General features: G+C 49.3%; 1 protein-coding gene across 6 annotated transcripts in view; it reads right to left on the bottom strand.

Annotated features, from left to right (window-relative positions):
• Positions 1 to 26,264, bottom strand: part of IFT80 (intraflagellar transport 80) — a 519,318-nt gene that overhangs the window by 255,007 nt on the left and 238,047 nt on the right. For all 6 annotated transcript variants that reach the window (XM_063916161.1, XM_063916162.1, XM_063916160.1 and 3 more), the window contains one exon: positions 18,419 to 18,487. In XM_063916161.1, coding sequence (XP_063772231.1) covers positions 18,419 to 18,487 — 69 coding nt within the window. The remainder of the gene's footprint in view (positions 1 to 18,418; positions 18,488 to 26,264) is intronic.

The following is a 26,264-nucleotide window of genomic DNA, read 5'->3' on the forward strand; positions in this document are numbered from 1 at the left end:
AATTCTCAGTACCTTAGGTATGAAAAGCAGAGGAGGGAACACATACACCGACTGGTACACCCACGGTGTTACCAGAACGTCCACAGCTATTGCCTGAGGGTCTCTTAACCTGGCGCAATACCTGTCCCGTTTTTTGTTCAGACGGGACGCCATCATGTCCACCTTTGGTAATTCCCAACGGTTTACAATCATGTGGAAAACTTCCCCATGAAGTTCCCACTCTGCCGGGTGGAGGTCGTGCCTACTGAGGAAGTCTGCTTCCCAGTTTCCATTCCCGGAATGAAACACTGCTGACAGTGCTATCACATGATTTTCCGCCCAGCGAAAAGTCCTTGCAGTTTTTGCCACTGCCCTCCTGCTTCTTGTGCCGCCCTGTCTATTTACGTGGGCGACTGCCGTGATGTTTTATCCCACTGGATCAATACCGGCTGACCTTGAAGCAGAGGTCTTGCTAAGCTTAGAGCATTATAAATTTACCCTTAGCTATATTTATGTGGAGAAAAGTCTCCAGACTTGATCACACTCCCTGGAAATTTTTTCCTTGTGTGACTGCTCCCCAGCCTCTCGGGCTGGCCTCCGTGGTCACCAACATCCAAAACTGAATGCCGAATCTGCGGCCCTCTAGAAGATGAGCACTCTGTAACCACCACAGGAGAGACACCCTTGTCCTTGGATATAGGGTTATCCGCTGATGCATCTGAAGATGCGATCCGGACCATTTGTCCAGCAGATCCCACTGAAAAGTTCTTGCATGAAATCTGCCGACTGGAATTGCTTCGAAGGAAGTCACCATTTTTTTTACCATGGCCCTTGTGCAATGATGCACTGATTTTAGGAGGTTCCTGACTAGCTCGGATAACTCCCTGGCTTTCTCTTCCGGGAGAAACACCTTTTTCTGGACTGTGTCCAGAATCATCCCTAAGCACAGGAGACTTGTTGTCGGGATCAGCTGCGATTTTGGAATATTTAGAATCCACCCCTGCTGTTGTAACAGTATCCGAGATAGTGCTACTCCGACCTCCAACTGTTCCCTGGACTTTGCCCTTATCAGGAGATCGTCCAAGTAAGGGATAATTAAGACGCCTTTTCTTCGAAGAAGAACCATCATTTCGGCCATTACCTTGGTAAAGACCCGGGGTGCCGTGGACAATCCAAACGGCAGCGTCTGAAACTGATAGTGACAGTTCTGTACCACGAACCTGAGGTATCCTTAGTGATAAGGGCAAATTTGGGACATGGAGGTAAGCATCCCTGATGTCTCGGGACACCATATAGTCCCCTTCTTCCCGGTTCGTTATCACTGCTTTGAGTGACTCCATCTTGATTTGAACCTTTGTAAGTGTTCAAATTTTTTTAGATTTAGAATAGGTCTCACCTAGCCTTCTGGCTTCAGTACCACAATATAGTGTGGAATAATACCCCTTTTCTCGTTGTAGGAGGGGTAATTTAATTATCACCTGCTGGGAATACAGCTCGTGAATTGTTTCCCATACTGCCTCCTTGTCGGAGGGAGACCTTGGTAAAGCAGACTTCAGGAGCCTGCGCAGGGGAAACGTCTCGACATTCCAATCTGTACCCCTGGGATACTACTTGTAGGATCCAGGGGTCCTGTACGGTCTCAGCGTCATGCTGAGAGCTTGTCAGAAGCGGTGGAACGCTTCTGTTCCTGGGAATGGGCTGCCTGCTGCAGTCTTCTTCCCTTTCCTCTATCCCTGGGCAGATATGACTCTTATAGGGACGAAAGGACTGAAGCTGAAAAGACGGTGTCTTTTTCTGCAGAGATGTGACTTAGGGTAAAAAACGGTGGATTTTCCAGCAGTTGCCCTGGCCACCAGGTCCGATGGACCGACCCCAAATAACTCCTCTTCCTTTATACGGCAATACACCTTTGTGCCGTTTGGAATCTGCATCACCTGACCACTGTCGTGTCCATAAACATCTTCTGGCAGATATGGACATCGCACTTACTCTTGATGCCAGAGTGCAAATATCCCTCTGTGCATCTCGCATATATAGAAATGCATCCTTTAAATGCTCTATAGTCAATAAAATACTGTCCCTGTCAAGGGTATCAATATTTTTAGTCAGGGAATCCGACCAAGCCACCCCAGCTCTGCACATCCAGGCTGAGGCGATCGCTGGTCGCAGTATAACACCAGTATGTGTGTATATACTTTTTATGATATTTTCCAGCCTCCTGTCAGCTGGCTCCTTGAGGACGGCCCTATCTATAGACGGTACCGCCACTTGTTCTGATAAGCGTGTGAGCGCCTTATCCACCCTAAGGGGTGTTTCCCAACGCGCCCTAACTTCTGGCGGGAAAGGGTATACCGCCCATATTTTCTATCGGGGGGAACCCACGCATCATCACACACTTCATTTAATTTATCTGATTCAGGAAAAACTACGGTAGTTTTTTCACATCCCACATAATACCCTCTTTTGTGGTACTTGTAGTATCAGAAATATGTAACACCTCCTTCATTGCCCTTAACGTGTGGCCCTAATAAGGAATACGTTTGTTTATTCACCGTCGACACTGGATTCAGTGTCCCTGTCTGTGTCTGTGTCGACCGACTAAAGTAAACGGGCGTTTTAAAACCCCTGACGGTGTTTTTGAGACGTCTGGACCGGTACTAATTGTTTGTCGGCCGTCTCATGTCGTCAACCGACCTTGCCGCGTGTTGACATTATCACGTAATTCCCTAAATAAGCCATCCATTCCGGTGTCGACTCCCTAGAGAGTGACATCACCATTACAGGCAATTGCTCCGCCTCCTCACCAACATCGTCCTCATACATGTCGACACACACGTACCGACACACAGCACACACACAGGGAATGCTCTGATAGAGGACAGGACCTACTAGCCCTTTGGAGAGACAGAGGGAGAGTTTGCCAGCACACACCAAAAACGCTATAATTATATAGGGACAACCTTATATAAGTGTTTTCCCTTATAGCATCTTTTTTATATATTTCTAACGCCAAATTAGTGCCCCCCCCTCTCTGTTTTAACCCTGTTTCTGTAGTGCAGTGCAGGGGAGAGCCTGGGAGCCTTCCCTCCAGCCTTTCTGTGAGGGAAAATGGCGCTGTGTGCTGAGGAGATAGGCCCCGCCCCTTTTTCGGCGGCCTCGTCTCCCGCTCTTAACGGATTCTGGCAGGGGTTAAATATCTCCATATAGCCCCCGGAGGCTATATGTGAGGTATTTTTAGCCAAAAATAGGTTTTCATTGCCTCCCAGGGCGCCCCCCTTCCAGCGCCCTGCACCCTCAGTGACTGCCGTGTGAAGTGTGCTGAGAGGAAATGGCGCACAGCTGCAGTGCTGTGCGCTACCTTAAGAAGACTGAGGAGTCTTCATGCCGCCGATTCTGGACCTTCTTCTTGTTTCAGCATCTGCAAGGGGGCCGGCGGCGAGGCTCCGGTGACCATCCAGGCTGTACCTGTGATCGTCCCTCTGGAGCTAATGTCCAGTAGCCAAAGAAGCCAATCCATCCTGCACGCAGGTGAGTTCACTTCTTCTCCCCTAAGTCCCTCGTTGCAGTGATCCTGTTGCCAGCAGGACTCACTGTAAAATAAAAAACCTAAGCTAAACTTTTCTAAGCAGCTCTTTAGGAGAGCCACCTAGATTGCACCCTTCTCGGCCGGGCACAAAAATCTAACTGAGGCTTGGAGGAGGGTCATAGGGGGAGGAGCCAGTGCACACCACCTGATCCTAAAGCTTTACTTTTTGTGCCCTGTCTCCTGCGGAGCCGCTATTCCCCATGGTCCTTTCAGGAACCCCAGCATCCACTAGGACGATAGAGAAAAGATAAATAAAAAAAAGAATCAAATTAACAAAAGGCATATAATAGGCACATAACAAGAAGCAGAAGTCCTCTGGTTACAGACTGTAAGGGATCTCTCCCTTTATATTAACTAGAATCCTCCATCTCTTTTCTCCTTTCCAAAAAAATCCCCTTTACCCGTGTTAAAAAATACATTCTATACAATTGTTAAGCCTAATAATTGGTTACTATACGTCAACTGTCTATTCCTATATGACTTACACTGTATTAGCAAATACATGTAGCAACTCTGACAGAATCCATCTTGGATACTAGTTGCTAGCACCCTAAATACTGGGGGTCATTCTGACCTTATTGCTCGCTGCAGTTTATCGCAGCGTAGCGATCAGGTCAGAACTGCGCATGCGCTGGCGCCGCAGTGCGCCAGCGCATGGCTGACAGCCTACGGCTGTCGTTGCCTAGCGATCGCCTCTGCCTGATTGACAAGCAGAGGCGGTCGCTGGGCGGGAGGGGGTGGCCCTGCGGCGTTTGGCCACCGTTTTGTGGGCGCGGTCTGGCCCACGCAGGCGTGGCCGGACCATGCGGGGGACGGCACATGCAGCTGCTGCGACCCAGGGCAGCGACGAGTAATTCTCGGCCAGCCACGGGAGCTGCGCTGGCCGGGAGTTACTGTTCAAGTACAAAAGCAGCGCTGCTGTGCGATGCTTTTGGACTTGTACGGGGGGGAGGAACCGGCCAGACATACGGGGCGGACTAGCCCTGTGCTGGGCATCCCCCCGCATGTCAGTGTAAGTGATCGTAGCTGTGCTAAATTTAGCACAGCTACGATCAGGTCGGAATGACCCCCATTATGTGCTGTATTCCTTTGACAGATTAAGCTCTAGGTACATAATGCTGCATTAGGAAAATGTATATTCATACAGTATAGCATAATCCAGGAAAAAGGCATTGAAAGACAATACAAAAAAACAAAATGATTACAAATATGTATATATCATGTTGTGGTATCACACGAAATATGATTTTCAGTTATTGAAATTATTGTGTATTCACCAATGTTTATGGATATTAAGAATAAAAACGAGTTTTATGGTAAGAACTTACCCTTGTTAAAACTCTTTCTGCGAGGTACACTGGGCTCCACAAGTCTTGACAATGGGGTGTAGAGTAGGATCTTGATCCGAGGCACCAACAGGCTCAAAGCTTTGACTGTTCCCAGAATGCACATCACCGCCTCCTATGTCACCCCGCCTCCCAGCACAGGAGCTCAGTTTAGATAACCAGCCCAATGCAGTAGCAGGAAAAGAGACAACAATGGTTAGTAGCCACATACACCACACTCTCACGACAAGAGAAGTGTCAGCGGCTAATGCCATATCAACCCAAAGAAGCTAAGTGCGTCAGGGTGGGCGCCTTGTGGAGCCCAGTGTACCTCGCAGAAAGAGTTTTAACAAGGGTAAGTTCTTACCATAAAACTCGTTTTCTGCTGCGGGGTACACTGGGCTCCACAAGTCTGGACAATGGGGATGTCCTAAAGCAGTTCCTTATGGGAGGGGACGCACTGTAGCGGGCACAAGAACCCGGCGTCCAAAGGAAGCATCCTGGGAAGCGGCAGTATCGAAGGCATAGAACCTTATGAACGTGTTCCCGGAGGACCACGTAGCCGCATTGCACAATTGATCAAGGGTCGCACCACGTTGGGCCGCCCAAGAAGGTCCAACAGACCGAGTAGAATGGGCCGTAATATGAACAGGAGCTAACAGACCAGCCTTCACATAAGCATGCGCAATCACCATTCTAATCCACCCGGCCAGGGTCTGCTTGTGAGCAGGCCAGCCACGTTTGTGAAATCCAAACAAAACAAAGAGAGAATCAGACTTTCGAATAGAAGCAGTTCTCTTCACATAGATACGGAGAGCCCGTACCACATCCAAAGACCGCTCTTTGGGAGACAAATCAGGAGAGACAAAAAGCTGGAACCACAATCTCCTGATTAAGGTGGAACGAAGAAACCACCTTAGGTAAATATACGGGACGAGTCCTAAGAACCGCCCGGTCATGGTGAAAAATCAGATATGGGGAACTACAAGACAAGGCACCCAAATCCGACACTCTTCTAGCAGAGGCAATAGCCAGCAAGAACACCACCTTAAGGGAAAGCCACTTAAGGTCAGCTGAACCAAGAGGTTCAAATGGAGGCTCCTGCAACGCCTCCAAAACCACCGACAAGTCCCAAGGAGCCACAGGCGGGACAGAGGGAGGTTGGATACGCGACACACCCTGAGTGAAAGTATGAACATCAGGTAAAGTCGCAATTTTTCTCTGAAACCACACCGACAGGGCAGAAATATGAACCTTGAGGGAGGCCAGACGCAGGCCTAAATCTAGGCCCTGCTGTAGAAAAGCCAAAAGTTTGGCTATACTAAACTTGGAAGCGTCATAATGGTTAGATGCGCACCAAACAAAGTAGGAATGCCAGACCCGACGGTAAATCCGAGCAGAGGCCGGTTTCCGGGTCCGCAACATAGTTTTAATGACCTCTTCAGAAAAACCCTTAGCTCTTAAGACAGAAGCTTCAAAAGCCACGCCGTCAAAGACAGCCGGGCTAGGTCCTGGTAGACACAGGTGCCCTGAACGAGGAGGTCTGGGTGTTGTGGAAGTAGAAGTGGACGCTCTCACGATAGGCCTTCCAGGTCTGAGAACCAGTGCCGTCTGGGCCACGCCGGAGCTTTGAGAAGCAGATTTCCTTTTTCTTGCTTGAACTTCCGAATTACCCTGGGCAGGAGTGACACCGGAGGGAACACGTACGGCAGCCGAAACCTCCACGGCACTGCCAGCGCATCCAGGAATGCTGCTTGAGGATCCCTTGTCCTTGCTTCGAAGACCGGAACCTTGTGATTGTGTCGAGACGCCATCAGATCCACATCTGGAAGACCCCACCTTTCCACGAGGAGTTGAAACACTTCTGGATGGAGGCCCCACTCGCCGGCATGCACGTCCTGACAACTGAGAAAGTCCGCTTCCCAATTCAGGACTCCCGGAATGAATATTGCCGATATTGCCGGTAGATGGCGATCTGCCCAACGTAGAATCCGTGAGGCTTCCTTCATTGCCAAACGGCTTCAAGTGCCGCCTTGATGATTTATGTAAGCCACTGTGGTGGCGTTGTCCGACTGTACTTGAACAGGACGGTTCTGAATCAAATGCTGGGCTAGGTTCAACGCATTGAAGACCGCCCGCAATTCCAGAATGTTGATCGAGAGGAGAGATTCCTCCTTGGTCCACCGACCCTGCAAGGAGTGCTGCTCCAGCACCGCGCCCCAACCTCTTAGACTGGCATCTGTCGTCAACAGGACCCAGTTGGTTATCCAGAAGGGACGGCCTCTGCACAATTGTCGGTCCTGGAACCACCAGAGCAGCGACAGACGGACCTCCGGAGTCAAAGAGATCATTTGAGACCTGATCCGGTGAGGCAGGCCGTCCCACTTGGCTAGAATCAGCTTCTGGAGGGGGCGAGAATGGAATTGAGCATACTCCACCATGTCGAATGCTGATACCATGAGGCCCAGCACCTGCATTGCCGAATGTATCGACACTTGCGGACGAGAAAGGAAGCAACGAATCCTGTCCTGAAGTTTCAGGACTTTCTCCTGAGACAAGAACAACCTCTGGTTGTGAGTGTCCAACAGCACTCCCAGATGCACCATGCTCTGAGCAGGGACCAGGGAGGATTTCTTCCAGTTGATGAGCCACCCGTGGGCTTGTAGAAACCGGACCGTCATATCCAGATGACGCAGGAGAAGATCTGGGGAATTTGACAGGATTAACAAGTAGTCCAGATACGGCAGTTTCCTGACCCCTTGACGGCGGAGTACCACCGTCATCACCGCCATAACTTTGGTGAAGACTCGCGGAGCCATTGTTAAACCAAAAGGTAACGCCCGAAACTGGTAATGGAGGTTGCCAATAGCGAACCTCAGGTATTGTTGATGTGACACTGCTATAGGAATATGCAGGTAAGCATCCTGTATGTCCAGGGAGACCATGTAGTCCCCAGGTTCCAAGGCCAGAACTATAGAGCGAAGGGTTTCCATACGGAACTTGGAAACCTTCACAAACTTGTTCACTGCCTTGAGGTTGAGAATGGGCCGGGAGGACCCATTCGGTTTCGGGACTAGAAACAGCGGAGAATGGTACCCCCGGCCCCTCTGAGCAAGAGGCACCTGTACTACGACTCCTGTATCCAGGAGGGTCTGTACCACCGAATGCAGAGCGTTAGCCTTTGTCTGGTCCGACGGGACGTCTGTCTGGCAAAATCGATGAGGGGGTCGGTTTTTGAAGGCTATGGCGTAACCCCGAGTGACGACTTCCCGTACCCAGGCATCTGAAGTGGTCTTCAACCATTCCTGGGTATACCCTAGAAGCCGGCCCCCCACCCTGGGATCCCCGCCCCGTCATGCGGCAGGCTTATCGGTCTTGGCTGCTGGCTGACGGGCAGCCCAGGCTCTTTTGGGCTTCGGCTTACCAGGTTTGGAAGTGCGGGCCTGCTTATGGTACGCCTGACCTTTTGCTTTACCTGAAGGACGAAAGGACGTGCCTTTGGCCTTCGACACAGAAGGAGCTGTATTAGGCTGACAGGCAGTTTTGGCAGTAGCCAAGTCAGCCACTATCTTATTTAAGTTCTCCCCAAACAGAATATCCCCCTTGAAAGGGAGTACCTCCAGGGTTTTTCTAGAGTCCAGATCCACAGACCAGGATCTCAGCCACAATATCCTGCGAGCCAGGACTGACGTAGTAGAGGCCTTGGCTGCTAGGATACCGGCATCAGAAGCCGCCTCTTTAATATAGCGAGAAGCTGTGACAATATATGACAAGCATTGTCTAGCATGGTCAGAGGAGATTTCAGCTTCTAACTCCAAGGCCCATGCTTCAATAGCCTCTGCTGCCCATGTAGCTGCAATAGTGGGTCTCTGTGCAGCACCCGCGAGGGTGTAAATCGCTTTTAGACCCTCGACACGTTTATCCGTAGGCTCTTTTAGAGACGTGATGGTAGTGACAGGTAGAGCTGAGGAAACCACCATCCTAGCCACATGTGAGTCTACTGGAGGAGGCATTTCCCAATTCTTAGACAGCTCTGGCGCGAGGGAATAGCAAGCCAGCATCTTCTTTTGAGGCACAAACTTCGTACCCGGGCTTTGCCAGGGTTCCTGACGTATATCCACTAGGTGGTCAGAGTGAGGTAAAACTTGTTTAAACACCTTCTGACGCTTGAACCTATCTGGTTTCTTAGGAGGAATGGATGGCTCGGGATCATCCGTAATCTGCAGAATTAACTTAATAGCCTCCAAAAGATCAGGAACATCCACATGTGAACTACCCTCCCCATCAGCCGTATCTGAGTCAGAACCTGTGGGGTCAGTGTATGTGCTGTCTTCATCAGACGAGGTGTCAGTGACAGCAGTGGATTGTGAGGAGACGAGCGCTCGCTTAGAGTACCTCTTGGACTTAGGCGAGCGATGGTGAGACTTTTTAGTAGTCAGGGACTGGTTCAACTTCTTTAATTGAGCAGATAAATCGTCCGCCCACGGCGGGTTAGCTGCAGGGACCACATACGGTTGTACCGGCATTGGGGGTCCCATAGGGGGTGTTAGTTTATGAACTAGCGTATGCAGAAGCGTGGAAAAAGCGGCCCACGGAGGGTCAGTATGTGCCTCCGTTGCCACAGTCCCACTGGGGGGCAAGGAGCCCCCAGAACCAGAGCCCACAGCTGCTATATTCTCCCCATATGTGCCTGTGGCTTCAGCAACACCAGCAGTGTGTTCCGCCCCAGAACCTTTACCCTCAGAAGCAGACATAATATAACTTGCAGTATGAGGTAACACAGTACAATTATTAGCAGCACTATATCCCTAAACCCAAACCCCTGCGCAGTGTAGTCAGCACCAGCAGAAATAAAGGAGAGATATGGTGACTAAATCACAGAGAAACATACGTAATACAGTATATCTTTGTGAAAATCCTATATTAAATAACACCTGACGCACCAAGCCCCCTCAGGTTATAGACTATAGGGATAGCAAGTTGAGTGAAAGACACGAGATGGACACCACTCAGCTATCAATGCACACACAAATAGTCACAGTTTGTACAATGCAGAGGTTATTACTAACAATAATACTGCACTGGACTAGCTTACACAGCTATATAGTCAATAGATATAACACTACACAGTAAGAAACTGGATGTATATCACAGGGTAATTGTACTATAAACCCCTGACTAAATGCACTCTTTCTTACTAACACTGACTAAAAAGGCAGGTAGAATACTTAAGTGTCATGTAAAGGCACAGCGCTGACAACCAGGCGGCTTTACATAGGAGGATTTGCCCAAGCAGTCCCAGGAACAGTGAGCTGAGGAGTAATGGCGCCGCAGACACTGACAGGGAGTGAGAAAAAGACAGAGATGCAGCTCCAGGGCGGGAACACTTGCTGGAAATGGCGCCCTGGGGCTGGGGGAGGGGCTTCAGGTCTAAGCCTTATCCCCCTTGCTGGCAAAACCACCGACTACTGTGGGCGATATTAAAATTGGTTTTAAGAGAAAACCTGACCTGCGCCCATGCCCTGGTGATCTAGTGGGATCGCCTGTATTCACAGTGTCCACCGCCAGCGCGCGCGGCTCGCCTCCCACTGACCGCGCCGGATCGCGATAAAGACCGGGTCCCGCTAGTAGGACCCACTTACCACCTCCCGAAGCGCGGCCACGCGATCCTGGAGAGCCCCAGCCGTGTGTGTCTAACATGAAGAAAACTGGAGCCTCCGCTGTAGGTACCCGGCAACCAGGGCTCGGGAGTGTACAGCGCCGCTGGGGAGAGCTGGAGCTGCAGCAGTGAATGTCACAAGACATTTACCACCGCAGCTGCCCTTGAAGTCTTCACTTTTTACCTCATAAAAAGCTTTTCTCAGGGCTGCTTGGAGCAGCCCCTCTGTTAAGTGCCTGCTTACTGCAGCACCAACTGACAAACTGAGCTCCTGTGCTGGGAGGCGGGGTGATATAGGAGGCGGTGCTGTGCATTCTGGGAACAGCCAAAGCTTTGAGCCTGTTGGTGCCTTGGATCAAGATCCTACTCTACACCACATTGTCCAGACTTGTGGAGCCCAGTGTACCCCGCAGCAGAAAGTTAAGTTTTATCATTTTCAGGAATTCCCCCAAACACAGGGAGTACTGTCCTTTCCTTTTCTATAGCATTGGTTTTTACTCTCTGGGGAGCACCTCCACTTTGCGACATACATACCTCTAGAAACCATAAGGAGATTGATACCCCTTTTCCACTTAAGCACGGGTCGCAGCCGTGTCGCCTGACACGGCTGCGACCCGTGCTACAGCCCCCTTTCAGCAGCGCTCACCAACCCGGCATATTGCCGGGTTGGTGATGCGGCTAGTGACGCGGCAGGGGCGGCGCTGGGAGATCACATGATCTCCCAGCGCCGCCCTCCCTATACACTGTGAACGGGAGCTGTGTCGCCTCGACACGGCTCCCGTTCACACTAGACAGCTAGCCGGGTTGAACATGTGTTCAACCCGGCTAGCTACCCGGGTAGGATTCCCGGATCACTTGATCCGAGAATTTGCCGGGGGACCCGTTTCCACTAGGGAAAAACACGGGTAAATGCGCGCCCCCGCACATTTACCCGTGTTTTAAGGAGCTAGTGGAAAAGGGGTATAAATAACCATAGATTGTGTTAGTGACATACTAGGATACTAGTATCAATCTTTAGTTACTACTGTTATCAGGATTGTGCACAGGACATCCCACTTTCCCCTCCCTTTACCAGTCATGTTTATAATTCTGACTGAAGTTTAGGACTATGGGGCTGCGAACGATAATCCACAAATCTGGCAATATCGTATGTGCAGCATATAGCCGCATTTATTAGTGGGTTCAATTTAGCTGTGTCTTACTGAATTGACCACACTGAAGGTTCGCTAAAAATGGGACAGATGTATTAACCTGGAGAAGGGATACAGAAGTGATAAAGCAGTGATAAGCGCAAGGTGATAATGCACCAGCCATTCATTATGGATTTGAAAAAATAAGATTTTAAACCTACCGGTAAATCTTTTTCTCGTAGTCCGTAGAGGATGCTGGGACTCCGTAAGGACCATGGGGATAGACGGGCTCCGCAGGAGACATGGGCACTTTAAGAAAGACTTTGACTCTGGTTGTGCACTGGCTCCTCCCTCTATGCCCCTCCTCCAGACCTCAGTTAGAGAAACTGTGCACAGAGGAGACGGACAGTACAATGAAAGGATTTTTGTAATCCAAGGGCAAGATTCATACCAGCCACACCAATCACACCGTATAACTTGTGATATACTACCCAGTTAACAGTATGAAAAACAACATAGCATCAGTCCAAGACCGATGAAACTATAACATAACCCTTATGTAAGCAATAACTATATACAAGTCTTGCAGAAGTAGTCCGCACTTGGGACGGGCGCCCAGCATCCTCTATGGACTACGAGAAAAAGATTTACCGGTAGGTTTAAAATCTTATTTTCTCTAACGTCCTAGAGGATGCTGGGACTCCGTAAGGACCATGGGGATTATACCAAAGCTCCCAAACGGGCGGGAGAGTGCGGATGACTCTGCAGCACCGATTGAGCAAACAGGAGGTCCTCCTCAGCCACGGTATCAAACTTATAGAACTTTGCAAAGGTGTTTGACCCCGACCAAGTAGCAGCTCGGCACAGCTGTAGTGCCGAGACCCCTCGGGCAGCCGCCCAAGTAGAGCCCACCTTCCTAGTGGAATGGGCTTTAACCGATTTCGGTAATGGCAATCCTGCCGTAGAATGCGCCTGCTGAATCGTGTTACAGATCCAGCGAGCAATAGTCTGCTTTGAAGCAGGGCCGCCAACTTTGTTGGCTGCATACAGGACAAACAGTGCTTCTGTTTTTCTGATCCTAGCCGTTCTGGCCACGTAAATTTTCAAAGCCCTGACCACATCAAGGGACTCGGAATCCTCCAAATCACGTGTAGCCACAGGTACGACAATAGGTTGGTTCATATGAAAGGATGAGACCACCTTAGGCAGGAATTGAGGACGGGTCCGCAATTCCGCTCTATCCATATGGAAAACCAGATAGGGGCTTTTATGGGATAAAGCCGCCAATTCCGACACTCGCCTAGCCGAAGCCAAGGCTAACAACATGACCACCTTCCAGGTGAAATATTTCAACTCCACTGTCTGAAGTGGTTCAAACCAATGTGACTTAAGGAAACTTAACACCACGTTAAGGTCCCAAGGCTCCACCGGAGGTACAAAAGGAGGGTGAATATGCAGAACTCCCTTCACAAAAGCCTGTACTTCAAGTAATGAGGCCAATCCCTTTTGAAAGAAAATGGATAAGGTCGAGATCTGAACTTTAATGGAGCCTAATTTTAGGCCCAAATTCACTCCAGTTTGTAGGAAGTGAAGAAAACGGCCCAGGTGGAATTCTTCCGTAGGAGCATTCCTGGCCTCACATCAAGAAACATATTTCTTCCATATTCGGTGATAATGTTTAGATGTCACGTCCTTCCTAGCCTTTATTAGAGTAGGAATGACCTCATCCGGAATACCTTTTTCCGCTAAGATCCGGCGTTCAACCGCCATGCCGTCAAACGCAGCCGCGGTAAGTCTTGGATCAGACAGGGACCTTGTAGTAATAGGTCCTGCCTTAGAGGAAGAGGCCACGGAAATTCTGTGAGCATTTCTTGCAGATCCGGATACCAGGTTCTTCGTGGCCAATCTGGAACAATGAGAATTGTTCTCACTCCTCTTTTACTTATTATCCTCAACACCTTGGGTATGAGAGGAAGAGGAGGAAACACATATACCGACTGGAACACCCATGGTGTCACTAGGGCGTCCACAGCTACCGCCTGAGGGTCTCTTGACCTGGCGCAATACCTTTGCAGCTTTTTGTTGAGACGGGACGCCATCATGTCTATTTTGGGTAGTCCCCATCGACTTGCAATCTGCGTGAAGACTTCCTGATGAAGTCCCCACTCTCCCGGATGCAGATCGTGTCTGCTGAGGAAGTCTGCTTCCCAGTTGTCCACTCCAGGAATGAACACTGCTGACAGAGCGCTTACATGATTCTCCGCCCAGCGAAGAATCCTGGTGGCTTCCGCCATTGCCACTCTGCTCCTTGTGCCGCCTTGGCGGTTTACATGAGCTACTGCGGTGATGTTGTCTGACTGGATCAGAACTGGTCGATTGCGAAGTAAGATCTCCGCTTGACGTAGGGCGTTGTATATGGCCCTTAGTTCCAGGATGTTGATGTGAAGACAAGTCTCTTGACTTGACCAAAGTCCCTGGAAATTTCTTCCCTGTGTGACTGCACCCCAACCTCGGAGGCTCGCGTCCGTGGTCACCAGGATCCAGTCCTGAATGCCGAACCTGCGGCCCTCTAGAAGGTGAGCCCTGTTTAGCCACCACAGGAGAGATACTCTGGCCCTGGGGGACAGGGTGATCCTCTGATGCAATTGCAGATACGACCCGGACCATTTGTCCAATAGGTCATTGGAAGGTCCTTGCATGGAATCTGCCGTATGGAATGGCTTCGTATGTTGCCACCATCTTTCCCAGAACTTGAGTGCAATGATGTACTGACACTTGTTTTGGTTTCAACAAGTTCATGACTAGAGTCATGAGTTCCTGTGCTTTTTCCGTCGGAAGAAAAACCCTTTTCTAGTCTGTGTCCAGAATCATGCCCAAGAAGGGCAGAGGAGTTGTAGGATTCAGCTGCGACTTTGGAATATTGAGAATCCAGCTGTGTCGCTGTAACACATTCAGTGAAAGTGATACGCTGCTCAGCAACTTCTCCCTTGATCTCGCTTTTATGAGGAGATCGTCCAAGTACGGGATAATTGTGACACCCTGCTTGCGCAGGAGCACCATAATTTCCGCCATTACCTTGGTGAAAATTCTCGGGGCCGTGGAAAGAACAAACGGCAACGTCTGAAATTGGTAATGACAATCCTGTACCGCAAATCTCAGGTACGCCTGATGAGGAGGATATATGGGGACATGCAGGTATGCATCCTTTATGTCCAGAGACACCAAAAAATCTCCCCCTTCCAGGCTGGCGATGACCGCCCTGAGCGATTCCATCTTGAACTTGAACCGTTTTAAGTAAAGGTTCGGGGATTTTAAATTCAAAATGGGTCTGACCGAACCGTCCGGTTTCAGAACCACATACAGAGTTGAGTAGTACGCCTGCCCTCTTTGAAGCAGGGGAACCTCTACCACCACTTGTTGCAGACACAATTTGTGAATTGCCTGTAAAACTATCTCCCTTTCCAGGGGTTGTTTCGGTAGGGCCGATTTGAAAAACCGGCGAGGAGGCACTTCTTCGAATTCTAGCTTGTAACCCTGGGAAACAATTTCTATTGCCCATGGATCCACCTGTGAGTGGACCCAGACGTGGCTGAACAGTCGAAGACGTGCCCCCACAGGAGCGGACTCCCTCAGGGGAGCCCCAGCGTCATGCGGTGGATTTAGCAGAGGCCGGGGAAGACTTCTGTTCCTGGGAACTAGCTGTGGTGCGCAGCTTTTTCCCTCTGCCCTTACCTCTGGCAAGAAAGGACGATCCACGTGCTCTCTTGCTTTTACTGGAACGAAAGGACTGCATTTGATAATGAGGCGCTTTCTTAGATTGTGAGGGAATATATGGCAAAAAAATTGATTTACCTGCCGTAGCCGTGGAGACGAGATCCGAGAGGCCCTCTCCGAACAATTCCTCACCCTTGTAAGGCAACAACTCCATATGCCTCTTGGAGTCGGCATCACCTGTCCACCTCCGGGTCAATAAGCCACGCCTAGCAGAAATAGACATAGCGTTTATTCTGGAACTCAGTAAACTAATGTCTCTTTGAGCATCTCTCATATATAAGACAGCATCTTTTATATGCCCTAGAGTCATTAAAATGGTATCCTTATCAAGAGTCTCAATATCTGCTGATAAGGAATCTGTCCATGCTGCTACAGCACTACAAACCCAGGCAGACGCAATAGCCGGTCTGAGTAACGTACCAGAATGTGCGTAAATGGACTTCAAGGTAACCTCCTGCTTGCGGTCAGCAGGATCCTTGAGGGTAGCTGTATCTTGGGATGGAAGCGCTATCTTTTTTGATAAGCGTGTTAAAGCTTTGTCCACCCTAGGGGAGGATTCCCACCGTATTCTGTCCTGTGACGGGAAAGGATACGCTATTAGAATCCTTTTGGGAATCTGCAGTTTTTTGTCTGGAGTTTCCCACGCTTTTTCGCATAAATCATTCAGCTCATGTGAGGAAGGAAAGGTGACCTCTGGTTTCTTTCCCTTAAACATGTGCACCCTCGTGTCAGAGACAGGGGGTTCCTCAGTGATATGCAAAACATCTTTTATAGCGATAATCATATATCGAATACATTTTGCCACCCTTGGCTGCAATTTTGCATCTTCGTAGTCGACACTGGAGTCTGAGTCCGTGTCGGTATCTGTGTCAGCTATTTGGGATAGTGGGCGCTTCTGAGACCCAGAAGGTCCAGGCGACATTGGGACAGGCATGGGTTGACTCCCTGACTGTAACCCAGCTTCAGCTTTGTCTAATCTTTTGTGCAGTAAATTAACATTTGCACTCAAAACATTCCACATATCCATCCAGTCAGGTGTCGGCACTGCTGACGGAGACCTAGCATTCATACCCTCCCCCTCCTCCCTAGATGAGCCTTCAATCTCAGACATGTCGACACACGCGTACCGACACACCACACACACACACACACACACACACACACACACACACACAGGGAAGCCCTTTTTCTGAAGACAGGTTCCCCACCAGGCCCTTTGGAGAGACAGAGAGAGAGCATGCCAGCACACACCCCAGCGCTATATGACCCAGGAAAAACACAGTGTGTTTACCTAGTAGCGCTTTGTAATCTGTATTGTGCCAAATATGTGCCCCCCCTCTACTTAAAAAACCCTCTTTCACCGTGTGTCAAGCAGGGGAGAGTCCGGGGAACTTCCTCTCAGCGGTGCTGTGGAGAAAAGATGGCGCTGGTGAGTGCTGAGGGAGAAGCCCCGCCCCCTCGGCGGCGGGCTTCTGTCCCGCTCGAAATAATTCAAATTATGGCGGGGGCTCTCTATATACATGTACAGTGCCCAGCTGTACATGTATATACACTTATATGCCATATAGGAGGTTTAAATTGCTGCCCAGGGCGCCCCCCCCCTGCACCCTTACAGTGACCGGAGTGTGTGAGGTGAATGGGAGCAATGGCGCACAACAGCTGCAGTGCTGTGCGTTACCTCCAGGAAGAATCTGAAGTCTTCTGCCGCCTCTGATGATCTTTTCCTCACATACTCACCCGGCTTCTATCTTCCGGCTCTGCGAGGAGGACGGCGGCGCGGCTCTGGGACGGACGGCAAGGGTGAGACCTGTGTACCGATCCCTCTGGAGCTAATGGTGTCCAGTAGCCTAAGAAACAGAGCCCTGAAACTCAGAGAAGTGGGTCTGTTTCTCTCCCCTCAGTCCCTCGATGCAGGGAGTCTGTTGCCAGCAGGCTCCTTGAAAATTAAAAACCTAACAAAAATGCTTTCTTACAGGAAACTCAGGAGAGCTCCTGAAATGCACCCAGTCTCCTCTGGGCACAGTATCAAACTGAGGTCTGGAGGAGGGGCATAGAGGGAGGAGCCAGTGCACACCCAGAGTCAAAGTCTTTCTTAAAGTGCCCATGTCTCCTGCGGAGCCCGTCTATCCCCATGGTCCTTACGGAGTCCCAGCATCCTCTAGGACGTTAGAGAAATGACAGTTAGGAGCTGACTGGCTGGTGCGTTATCACCTTGCACTTATCACTGCTTTATCACAGAAACCTAGAATTTGATGGCAGATATAAACCACATGGCCCATCCAGTCTGCCCATTAGGGCAGGGGTTGTCATATTTTTCTGAAATCTGGAAACCAAGGTAAAAAACAACAAACAACCCCCCCCCCCCCCCACCTGCAGTCACATTACTGAGCAGCTCCCCGCACCCCCTTCCCCCCGAGCAACCAACCCCAAGGCCGCACATAAAAGTGGGCTCTACCAGGCAAACCACCCCGCCACAGCCTCCCCCCACCCTGTGGACACATCAATACCCCCTCTAAAGCCACAATCCATAGATGCTCTTATCCAAAAGCTCTATGCAGCCAGAGTTTGGAGACAGCAGTCAGCTCTGGCTGGGATGGACATTCAGCACATGCACTCCTGTGAATGAAATACAGGGATGCCCACGAATCTCCACTGGAGCAGCTGAGGCTGATGATCTGCTTCCTCTCTCCCTCCATAATCTGGTAGCCAGGCAGTAAAACCTAGGGGTCATGGCCACCTGGCCCCTGGGATTTGTCGAGCCCTGCTTTAGGGTTTAGAGTATTAGGGCTAGTTTAGGGGTTTGGGATAGGGGTTAGGGTATTAGGGATGCAATATTAGGGTTGGTTTAGGCAAAGGTATTTGGTATAGGGGTAATGGTAAGGGAGAGCTTTGGCGTTAGGGTTGGGTTAGGTTATGGTATTAGGATGAATATTTAGCGCAAGGTTTATTGTGATGCATCACTTACCATTCTGAGCCAACGTGGATCTCAGCATCCCACTCTTTGACCATATCTTTATGTGTCCATCTTCACCAACTGTAGGGATATAAGAACACACTTTATTTATTTATTTGATTTTAACCAACAACTTGCATTCAGGAGGCTGGCTGGGAATTAGTATGCATTACAGAGCCATACCACTGCAATGTCCACCACATTCTATTTACCTAATAAAAATTGTACAACCGTGTGCAAAATGTTAGTGCTTTATAAATCATGTATAAAATATAATAATAATAATAATAATAATAATAATAAATGAATTGCTCATGTTCTTTGAAAAGGCAGAGCAAATATATCAATAACAGCACAATACTGTATTACTTGCAACAACCTTAACAAATTTCCCTTTGGTTAAGGCTAGTAATGCTACATCTTCTAGGAAACTGCACAGTAACATGTCTAAATTTGCTCAGAAAACACAAGCTAAAAGCTAGATATTATATAGTGCAGTATTACCTCACATGCCTAGAAGTTCCAGGTGTGTTTTATTAATAACTGGTAATGACTAATGTCACAGAGGAAGAGAGGGGGCAAACTATTACAGATGATGGAACTCATTCAGGAAGGATTGTAAATTTAGCTAAACAGCAGAATTTACAATCCTTTTTTTGTATGTTGCGGGGCACCCACTGCAGGTCACGCTGTAATTGCAATTGTGCTGCAATGACAGCATCATCGCAGAAAATAAGATTTTAAACCTACCGGTAAATCTTTTTCTCGTAGTCCGTAGAGGATGCTGGGGACTCCGTAAGGACCATGGGGATAGACGGGCTCCGCAGGACACATGGGCACTTTAAGAAAGACTTTAGGTATGGGTGTGCACTGGCTCCTCCCTCTATGCCCCTCCTCCAGACCTCAGTTAGAGAAACTGTGCCCAGAGGAGACAGACTGTACGAGGAAAGGATTTTTGTGATCCAAGGGCAAGATTCATACCAGCCACACCAATCACACCGTATAACTTGTGATATACTAACCAGTTAACAGTATGAAAACAACATAGCATCAGTCCAAGACCGATGAAAACTATAACATAACCCTTATGTAAGCAAAACTATATACAAGTCTTGCAGAAGTAGTCCGCACTTGGGACGGACGCCCAGCATCCTTTACGGACTACGAGAAAAAGATTTACCGGTAGGTTTAAAATCTTATTTTCTCTTACGTCCTAGAGGATGCTGGGACTCCGTAAGGACCATGGGGATTATACCAAAGCTCCCAAACGGGCAGGAGAGTGCGGATGACTCTGCAGCACCGATTGAGCAAACAGGAGGTCCTCCTCAGCCAGGGTATCAAACTTATAGAATTTAGCAAAGGTGTTTGAACCCGACCAAGTAGCAGCTCGGCACAGCTGTAGTGCCGAGACCCCTCGGGCAGCCGCCCAAGAAGAGCCCACCTTCCTAGTGGAATGGGCCTTGACCGATTTTGGTAACGGCAATCCAGCCGTAGAATGAGCCTGCTGAATCGTGTTACAGATCCAGCGAGCAATAGTCTGCTTTGAAGCAGGGGCGCCAACCTTGTTGGCCGCATATAGGACAAACAGTGCTTCTGTTTTTCTGACTCTAGCCGTTCTGGCCAGGTAAATTTTCAAAGCCCTGACTACATCAAGGGACTCGGAATCCTCCAAGTCGCGCGTAGCCACAGGCACCACAATAGGTTGGTTCATATGAAAAGATGACACCACCTTAGGCAAGAATTGAGGACGGGTCCGCAATTCCGCTCTATCCATATGGAAAACTAGATAGGGGCTTTTATGAGACAAAGCCGCCAATTCCGACACTCGCCTAGCCGAAGCCAAGGCTAACAACATGACCACTTTCCAAGTGAGATATTTTAACTGCACCGTTTTAAGTGGTTCAAACCAGTGCGACTTAAGGAAACTCAACACCACATTAAGGTCCCAAGGCGCCACCGGAGGTACAAAAGGAGGCTGAATATGCAGCACTCCCTTTACAAAAGTCTGTACTTCTGGGAGAGAAGCCAATTCTTTTTGAAAGAAAATGGATAAGGCCGAAATCTGAACCTTAATGGAGCCTAATTTTAGGCCCAAAATTACTCCAGTTTGTAGGAAGTGAAGGAAACGGCACAGATGGAATTCTTCCGGAGGAGCATTCCTGGCCTCACACCAAGCAACATATTTTCGCCATATACAGTGATAATGTTTAGCTGTCACGTCCTTCCTAGCCTTTATCAGAGTAGGAATGACCTCATCCGGAATGCCCTTTTCCGCTAGGATCCGGCGTTCAACCGCCATGCCGTCAAACGCAGCCGCGGTAAGTCTTAGAACAGACAGGGCCCCTGTTGCAACAGGTTCGGTCGTAGAGGAAGAGGCCATGGATCTTCTGTGAGCATTTCCAGTAGATCCGGATACCAGGTCCTTCGTGGCCAATCTGGAACAATGAGAATTGTCTGTACTCCTCTTTTCCTTATTATTCTCAACACCTTTGGGATGAGAGGAAGAGGAGGAAACACATAGACCGACTGGAACACCCACGGTGTCACTAGGGCGTCTACAGCTACCGCCTGAGGGTCTTTTGACCTGGCGCAATACCTCTGCAGCTTTTTGTTGAGGCGGGATGCCATCATGTCTATCTGGGGCAGTCCCCACTGACTTGCAATCTGTGCGAAGACTTCCTGATGAAGTCCCCACTCTCCTAGATGCAGGTCATGTCTGCTGAGAAAGTCTGCTTCCCAGTTGTCCACTCCCGGAATGAACACTGCTGACAGTGCGCTTACATGATTTTCCGCCCAGCGAAGAATCTTGGCGGCTTCCGCCATTGCCACTCTGCTCCTTGTGCCGCCTTGGCGATTTACATGAGCCACTGCGGTGATATTGTCTGACTGGATCAGAACTGGTCGGTCGCGCAGTAAGGTCTCCGCTTGACGTAGGGCATTGTATATGGCCCTCAGCTCCAGGATGTTGATGTGAAGACAAGTCTCTTGACTTGACCAAAGACCTTGGAAGTTTCTTCCCTGCGTGACAGCTCCCCAACCTCTGAGGCTCGCGTCCGTGGTCACCAGGATCCAGTCCTGAATGCCGAACCTGCGGCCTTCTAGAAGGTGAGCACTCTGCAGCCACCACAGGAGAGATACCCTGGCTCTGGGGGACAGGGTGATCAACTGATGAATTTGTAGATGTGACCCGGACCACTTGTCCAATAGGTCCCATTGGAAAGTCCTCGCATGGAACCTGCCGAAAGGAATGGCTTCGTATGATGCCACCATCTTTCCCAGGACTCGAGTGCAGTGATGCACTGACACCTGTTTTGGCTTCAATAAGTTCTTGACCAGAGTCATGAGTTCCTGAGCTTTTCCTATCGGAAGATAAACTCTTTTCTGGTCTGTATCCAGAATCATGCCCAAGAAAGTCAGACGAGTCGTAGGAACCAACTGCGACTTCGGGATATTGAGAATCCAGCCGTGGTGCTGTAACACCTTCAGTGAAAGGGAGACGCTGCTCAGCAATTGCTCTCTTGATCTCGCTTTTATGAGGAGATCGTCCAAGTACGGGATAATTGTGACACCTTGCTTGCGCAGGAGCACCATCATTTCTGCCATTACCTTGGTGAAAATCCTCGGGGCCGTGGAAAGCCCAAACGGCAACGTCTGAAATTGGTAATGACAATCCTGTACCGCAAATCTCAGGTACGCCTGATGAGGTGGATAAATGGGAACATGAAGGTATGCATCCTTTATGTCCAGAGATACCATAAAATCCCCCCCTTCCAGGCTGGCGATGACCACTCTGAGCGATTCCATCTTGAGTTTGAACCTTTTCAAGTATAGGTTCAGGGATTTTAAATTTAAAATGGGTCTGACCGAACCGTCTGGTTTCGGGACCACAAATAGGGTTGAGTAATATCCCCTCCCCTTGTTGAAGCAGGGGAACCTTGACCACCACCTGTTGAAGATACTATTTGTGAATTGCATTTACCACTATCTCCCTTTCCGGGGGAGAAGCTGGAAGGGCCGATTTGAAAAACCGGCGAGGAGGCACCTCATCGAATTCCAGCTTGTAACCCTGGGAAACAATTTCTATTGCCCAGGGATCCACCTGTGAGTAAACCCAGATGTGGCTAAAAACTCGAAGACGTGCCCCCATTGGGGCGGACTCCTGTAGCGGAGCCCCAACGTCATGCGGTGGATTTTGTAGAGGCCGGGGAGGACTTCTGTTCCTGGGAACTAGCTGTGTTGTGCAGCTTTTTCCCTCTGCCCTTACCTCTGGCAAGAAAGGACACACCTCATACTTTCTTGTTTCTTTGTGATCGAAAGGACTGCATTTGATAATGTGGCGCTTTCTTAAGCTGTGAGGGAATATAAGGTAGAAAATTTGATTTACCAGCTGTAGCTGTGGAGACCAGGTCCGAGAGACCTTCCCCAAACAATTCCTCACCCTTGTAAGGTAAAACCTCCATATGCCTCTTTGAGTCGGCATCACCTGTCCATTGACGGGTCCATAGGACTCGTCTAGCAGAAATGGACATCGCGTTGATTCTAGAACCCAGTAGACTAATGTCTCTTTGAGCATCTCTCATATATAAGACAGCATCTTTTATATGCCCTAGGGTCAATAAAACGGTATCCTTATCTAGGGTCTCAATTTCCGCTGATTAGGTATCTGTCCATGCTGCTACCGCGCTACAAACCCAGGCCGACGCAATCGCCGGTCTGAGTAAGGCACCTGAATGTGTGTAAATGGACTTCAAGGTAACCTCCTGCTTGCGGTCAGCAGGATCCCTGAGGGTAGCCGTATCTTGGGATGGCAGCGCTACCTTTTTGGATAAGCGTGTTAATGCTTTGTCCACCCTAGGGGAGGATTCCCACCGTATCCTGTCCGTTGGCGGGAAAGGATACGCCATAAGAATCCTTTTGGGAATCTGCAGTTTTTTGTCTGGAGATTCCCAAGCTTTTTCACATAATTCGTTCAACTCATGTGAGGGGGGAAAGGTTACCTCAGGTTTCCGTCCCTTATACATGTGTACCCTCGTGTCAGGGACAGGGGGTTCCTCTGTGATATGCAAAACATCTTTTATTGCAATGATCATATATCGAATACATTTAGCCAATTTTTGCTGTAACTTTGCATCATCGTAGTCGACACTGGAGTCAGAATCCGTGTCGGTATCTGTGTCTACAATTTGGGATAGTGGGCGCTTTTGAGACCTCGAAGGTCCCTGCGACATAGGGACAGACATGGGTTGACTCCCTGGCTGTTCCCTAGCTTCAGCTTTGTCTAATCTTTTGTGCAATAAATTTACATTAGCACTTAAAACCTTCCACATATCCATCCAGTCAGGTGTCGGCATTGTCGACGGAGACACCACACTCATTCTCTCCTCCTCCTCCCCCTGAAAGCCTTCTACCTCAGACATGTCGACACACGCGTACCGACACACCACACACTCAGGGAATCCTCTTATCTGAAGACAGTTCCCCCACAAGGCCCTTTGGAGAGACAGAGAGAGAGTATGCCAGCACACACCCAGCGCTATATGACCCAGGAAAAAACACTATATAAATATATGCTTACCCAGTAGCGCTGTTTGTACATATATAAATGCACCAAATGATGTGCCCCCCCCGTTCTTCAAAACCCTCTTTCACCGTGGTTAAGCAGGGGAGAGTCCGGGGAGCTTCCTCTCAGCGCTGTGCTGTGGAGAAAATGGCGCTGGTGAGTGCTGAGGGAGAAGCCCCGCCCCCTCGGTGGCGGGCTTCTGTCCCGCTCAAATATACTGAAAACTGGCGGGGGCTCTTTATATATACAGTGCCCAACTGTATATATACCTATTTTTGCCAGAGAGAGGTTCATATGCTGCCCAGGGCGCCCCCCCCTGCGCCCTGCACCCTTACAGTGACTGCCGTGTGTGAGGTGTATGGGAGCAATGGCGCACAGCTTCACCGCTGTGCATTACCTCAGTGAAGATCATGAAGTCTTCTGCCGCCTCTGAAGTTTTCTTTTCTTCTCATACTCACCCGGCTTCTACCTTCCGGCTCTGTGAGGAGGACGGCGGCGCGGCTCTGGGACGGACGGCGAGGGTGAGACCTACGTACCGATCCCTCTGGAGCTAATGGTGTCCAGTAGCCTAAGAAGCAGAGCCTTGAAACTCACAGAAGTAGGTCTGCTTCTCTCTCCTCAGTCCCTCGATGCAGGGAGTCTGTTGCCAGCAGGCTCCCTGAAAATAAAAAAACTAACAATATACTTTCTGACAGGAAACTCAGGAGAGCTCCCTGTAATGCACCCAGTCTCCTCTGGGCACAGTAGTAAACTGAGGTCCTGGAGGAGGGGCATAGAGGGAGGAGCCAGTGCACACCCATACCTAAAGTCTTTCTTAAAGTGCCCATGTCTCCTGCGGAGCAAGTCTATCTCCATGGTCTTTACGGAGTCCTCAGCATCCTCTAGGACGTAAGAGAAATTATGGAAGCCTCCTGCTGGCATAGCTTTTTTTTTCGTTTCGGAGTGGCTGCATGTGACGACACGCAGCTGCCCTGAAAACACCACCGACATGCCACCGTTCGCATCGCCACACCCCCGCAATGCAACGTTTCCGTCCTGGAAACGGAGCGTTGCTGCCCCGTGAACACCTTTGCCTGTCAATAAGGCAGAGGCGTTCGCATTTAATGCGGGCAACTGCATTAACTGCAGGCACAAGCACAGGACGGGACTTGCGAATGCATATGCGGGTCCCATCGCTGATTTTACGGTCACATCGTGTTTGCGATGCAACCTGAATCAGCCCCGATGTATACTACAAAACAGTGCAGTAAACATGGTGTCTACAGGTGCCGATGCTAACAGCAAAACAAACACTGAGGGACTGGAGTAACTACCACAGTATTTCAGTCACCGGTACCACAGTGTTTGAGCTACAATGTGGCTGGAGCGGGGTTCTTTTTATTCCAAAACCCACACTGAGATCATCTTGGAAGCATATCAGAATGAATGAATTTCACTCGGACTTGCTGTCAAAGCTGCCTCTACTTCTGCAGCGCTTAACCTTGCAAGAAACAAGCAGGCACTGCTACACAAATGGCAGGATGTGTTGCTACAGAGGTGAAAGAGGGAACGTGTTGCTACAGGGAGGGTGGGAGAATGTGTTGTTACAGAGGAGCACATATTTCTACATCCAACAATGAAGCAACTCAAGTTTTCACGTGGCCCATGGAATTTTTGTACATTAAATCATTCTCTCAGTTCTATGGGGAACAATGGATATACTAGTGTACAGATTCATTACAGGAGAACGGGCATATTTACTCTAGCTCCTCCTCTATGCTCCACTGGGTGACTGGAAGTTCTGTATTTATCTCATAAAACCCCCAAAGGACAGAATTAATGGTACTGAACAAGAGAGGGAGGAGAGAAAATCCATTAGTTTACAACAACCACAATTCTAAAAATGAAATCATAAAGAAAAATATAAATAAATCTATAATCGGACATATATTACATCATTATTTGCGGATCGGGCCAATAATCACAAAATGTGTGCCCACGACCGATCAGCGAAGCTCAGATGGTTGGGATGAGAAATATCCCAACATAGCAGACTGATCCGATCATTGGTCAGCTGCATCTGTATGTACTGCCGCGGGCCACCGTCCGACTTTTCCCGTTCCCCCACAGAGAAGGAATGGGGAATTGTCTCCTCTCCAGGGGAAGAACCCAGATATCGTGTGACCATCCCATTGAAAAATCTGACAAAGTATGGGCACGGATATCTGATGAGTTCAGGCTTCAGATTAAAATGTCAGTTTGACAGACATTTTATTTGACTGTGTATGCCTTGTGTAATGAGAGTGCCCCAGTGTCCAT

This window comes from Pseudophryne corroboree, chromosome 4 (assembly GCF_028390025.1).
Source record: "Pseudophryne corroboree isolate aPseCor3 chromosome 4, aPseCor3.hap2, whole genome shotgun sequence".
NCBI classification, from domain to species: domain Eukaryota; kingdom Metazoa; phylum Chordata; class Amphibia; order Anura; family Myobatrachidae; genus Pseudophryne; species Pseudophryne corroboree.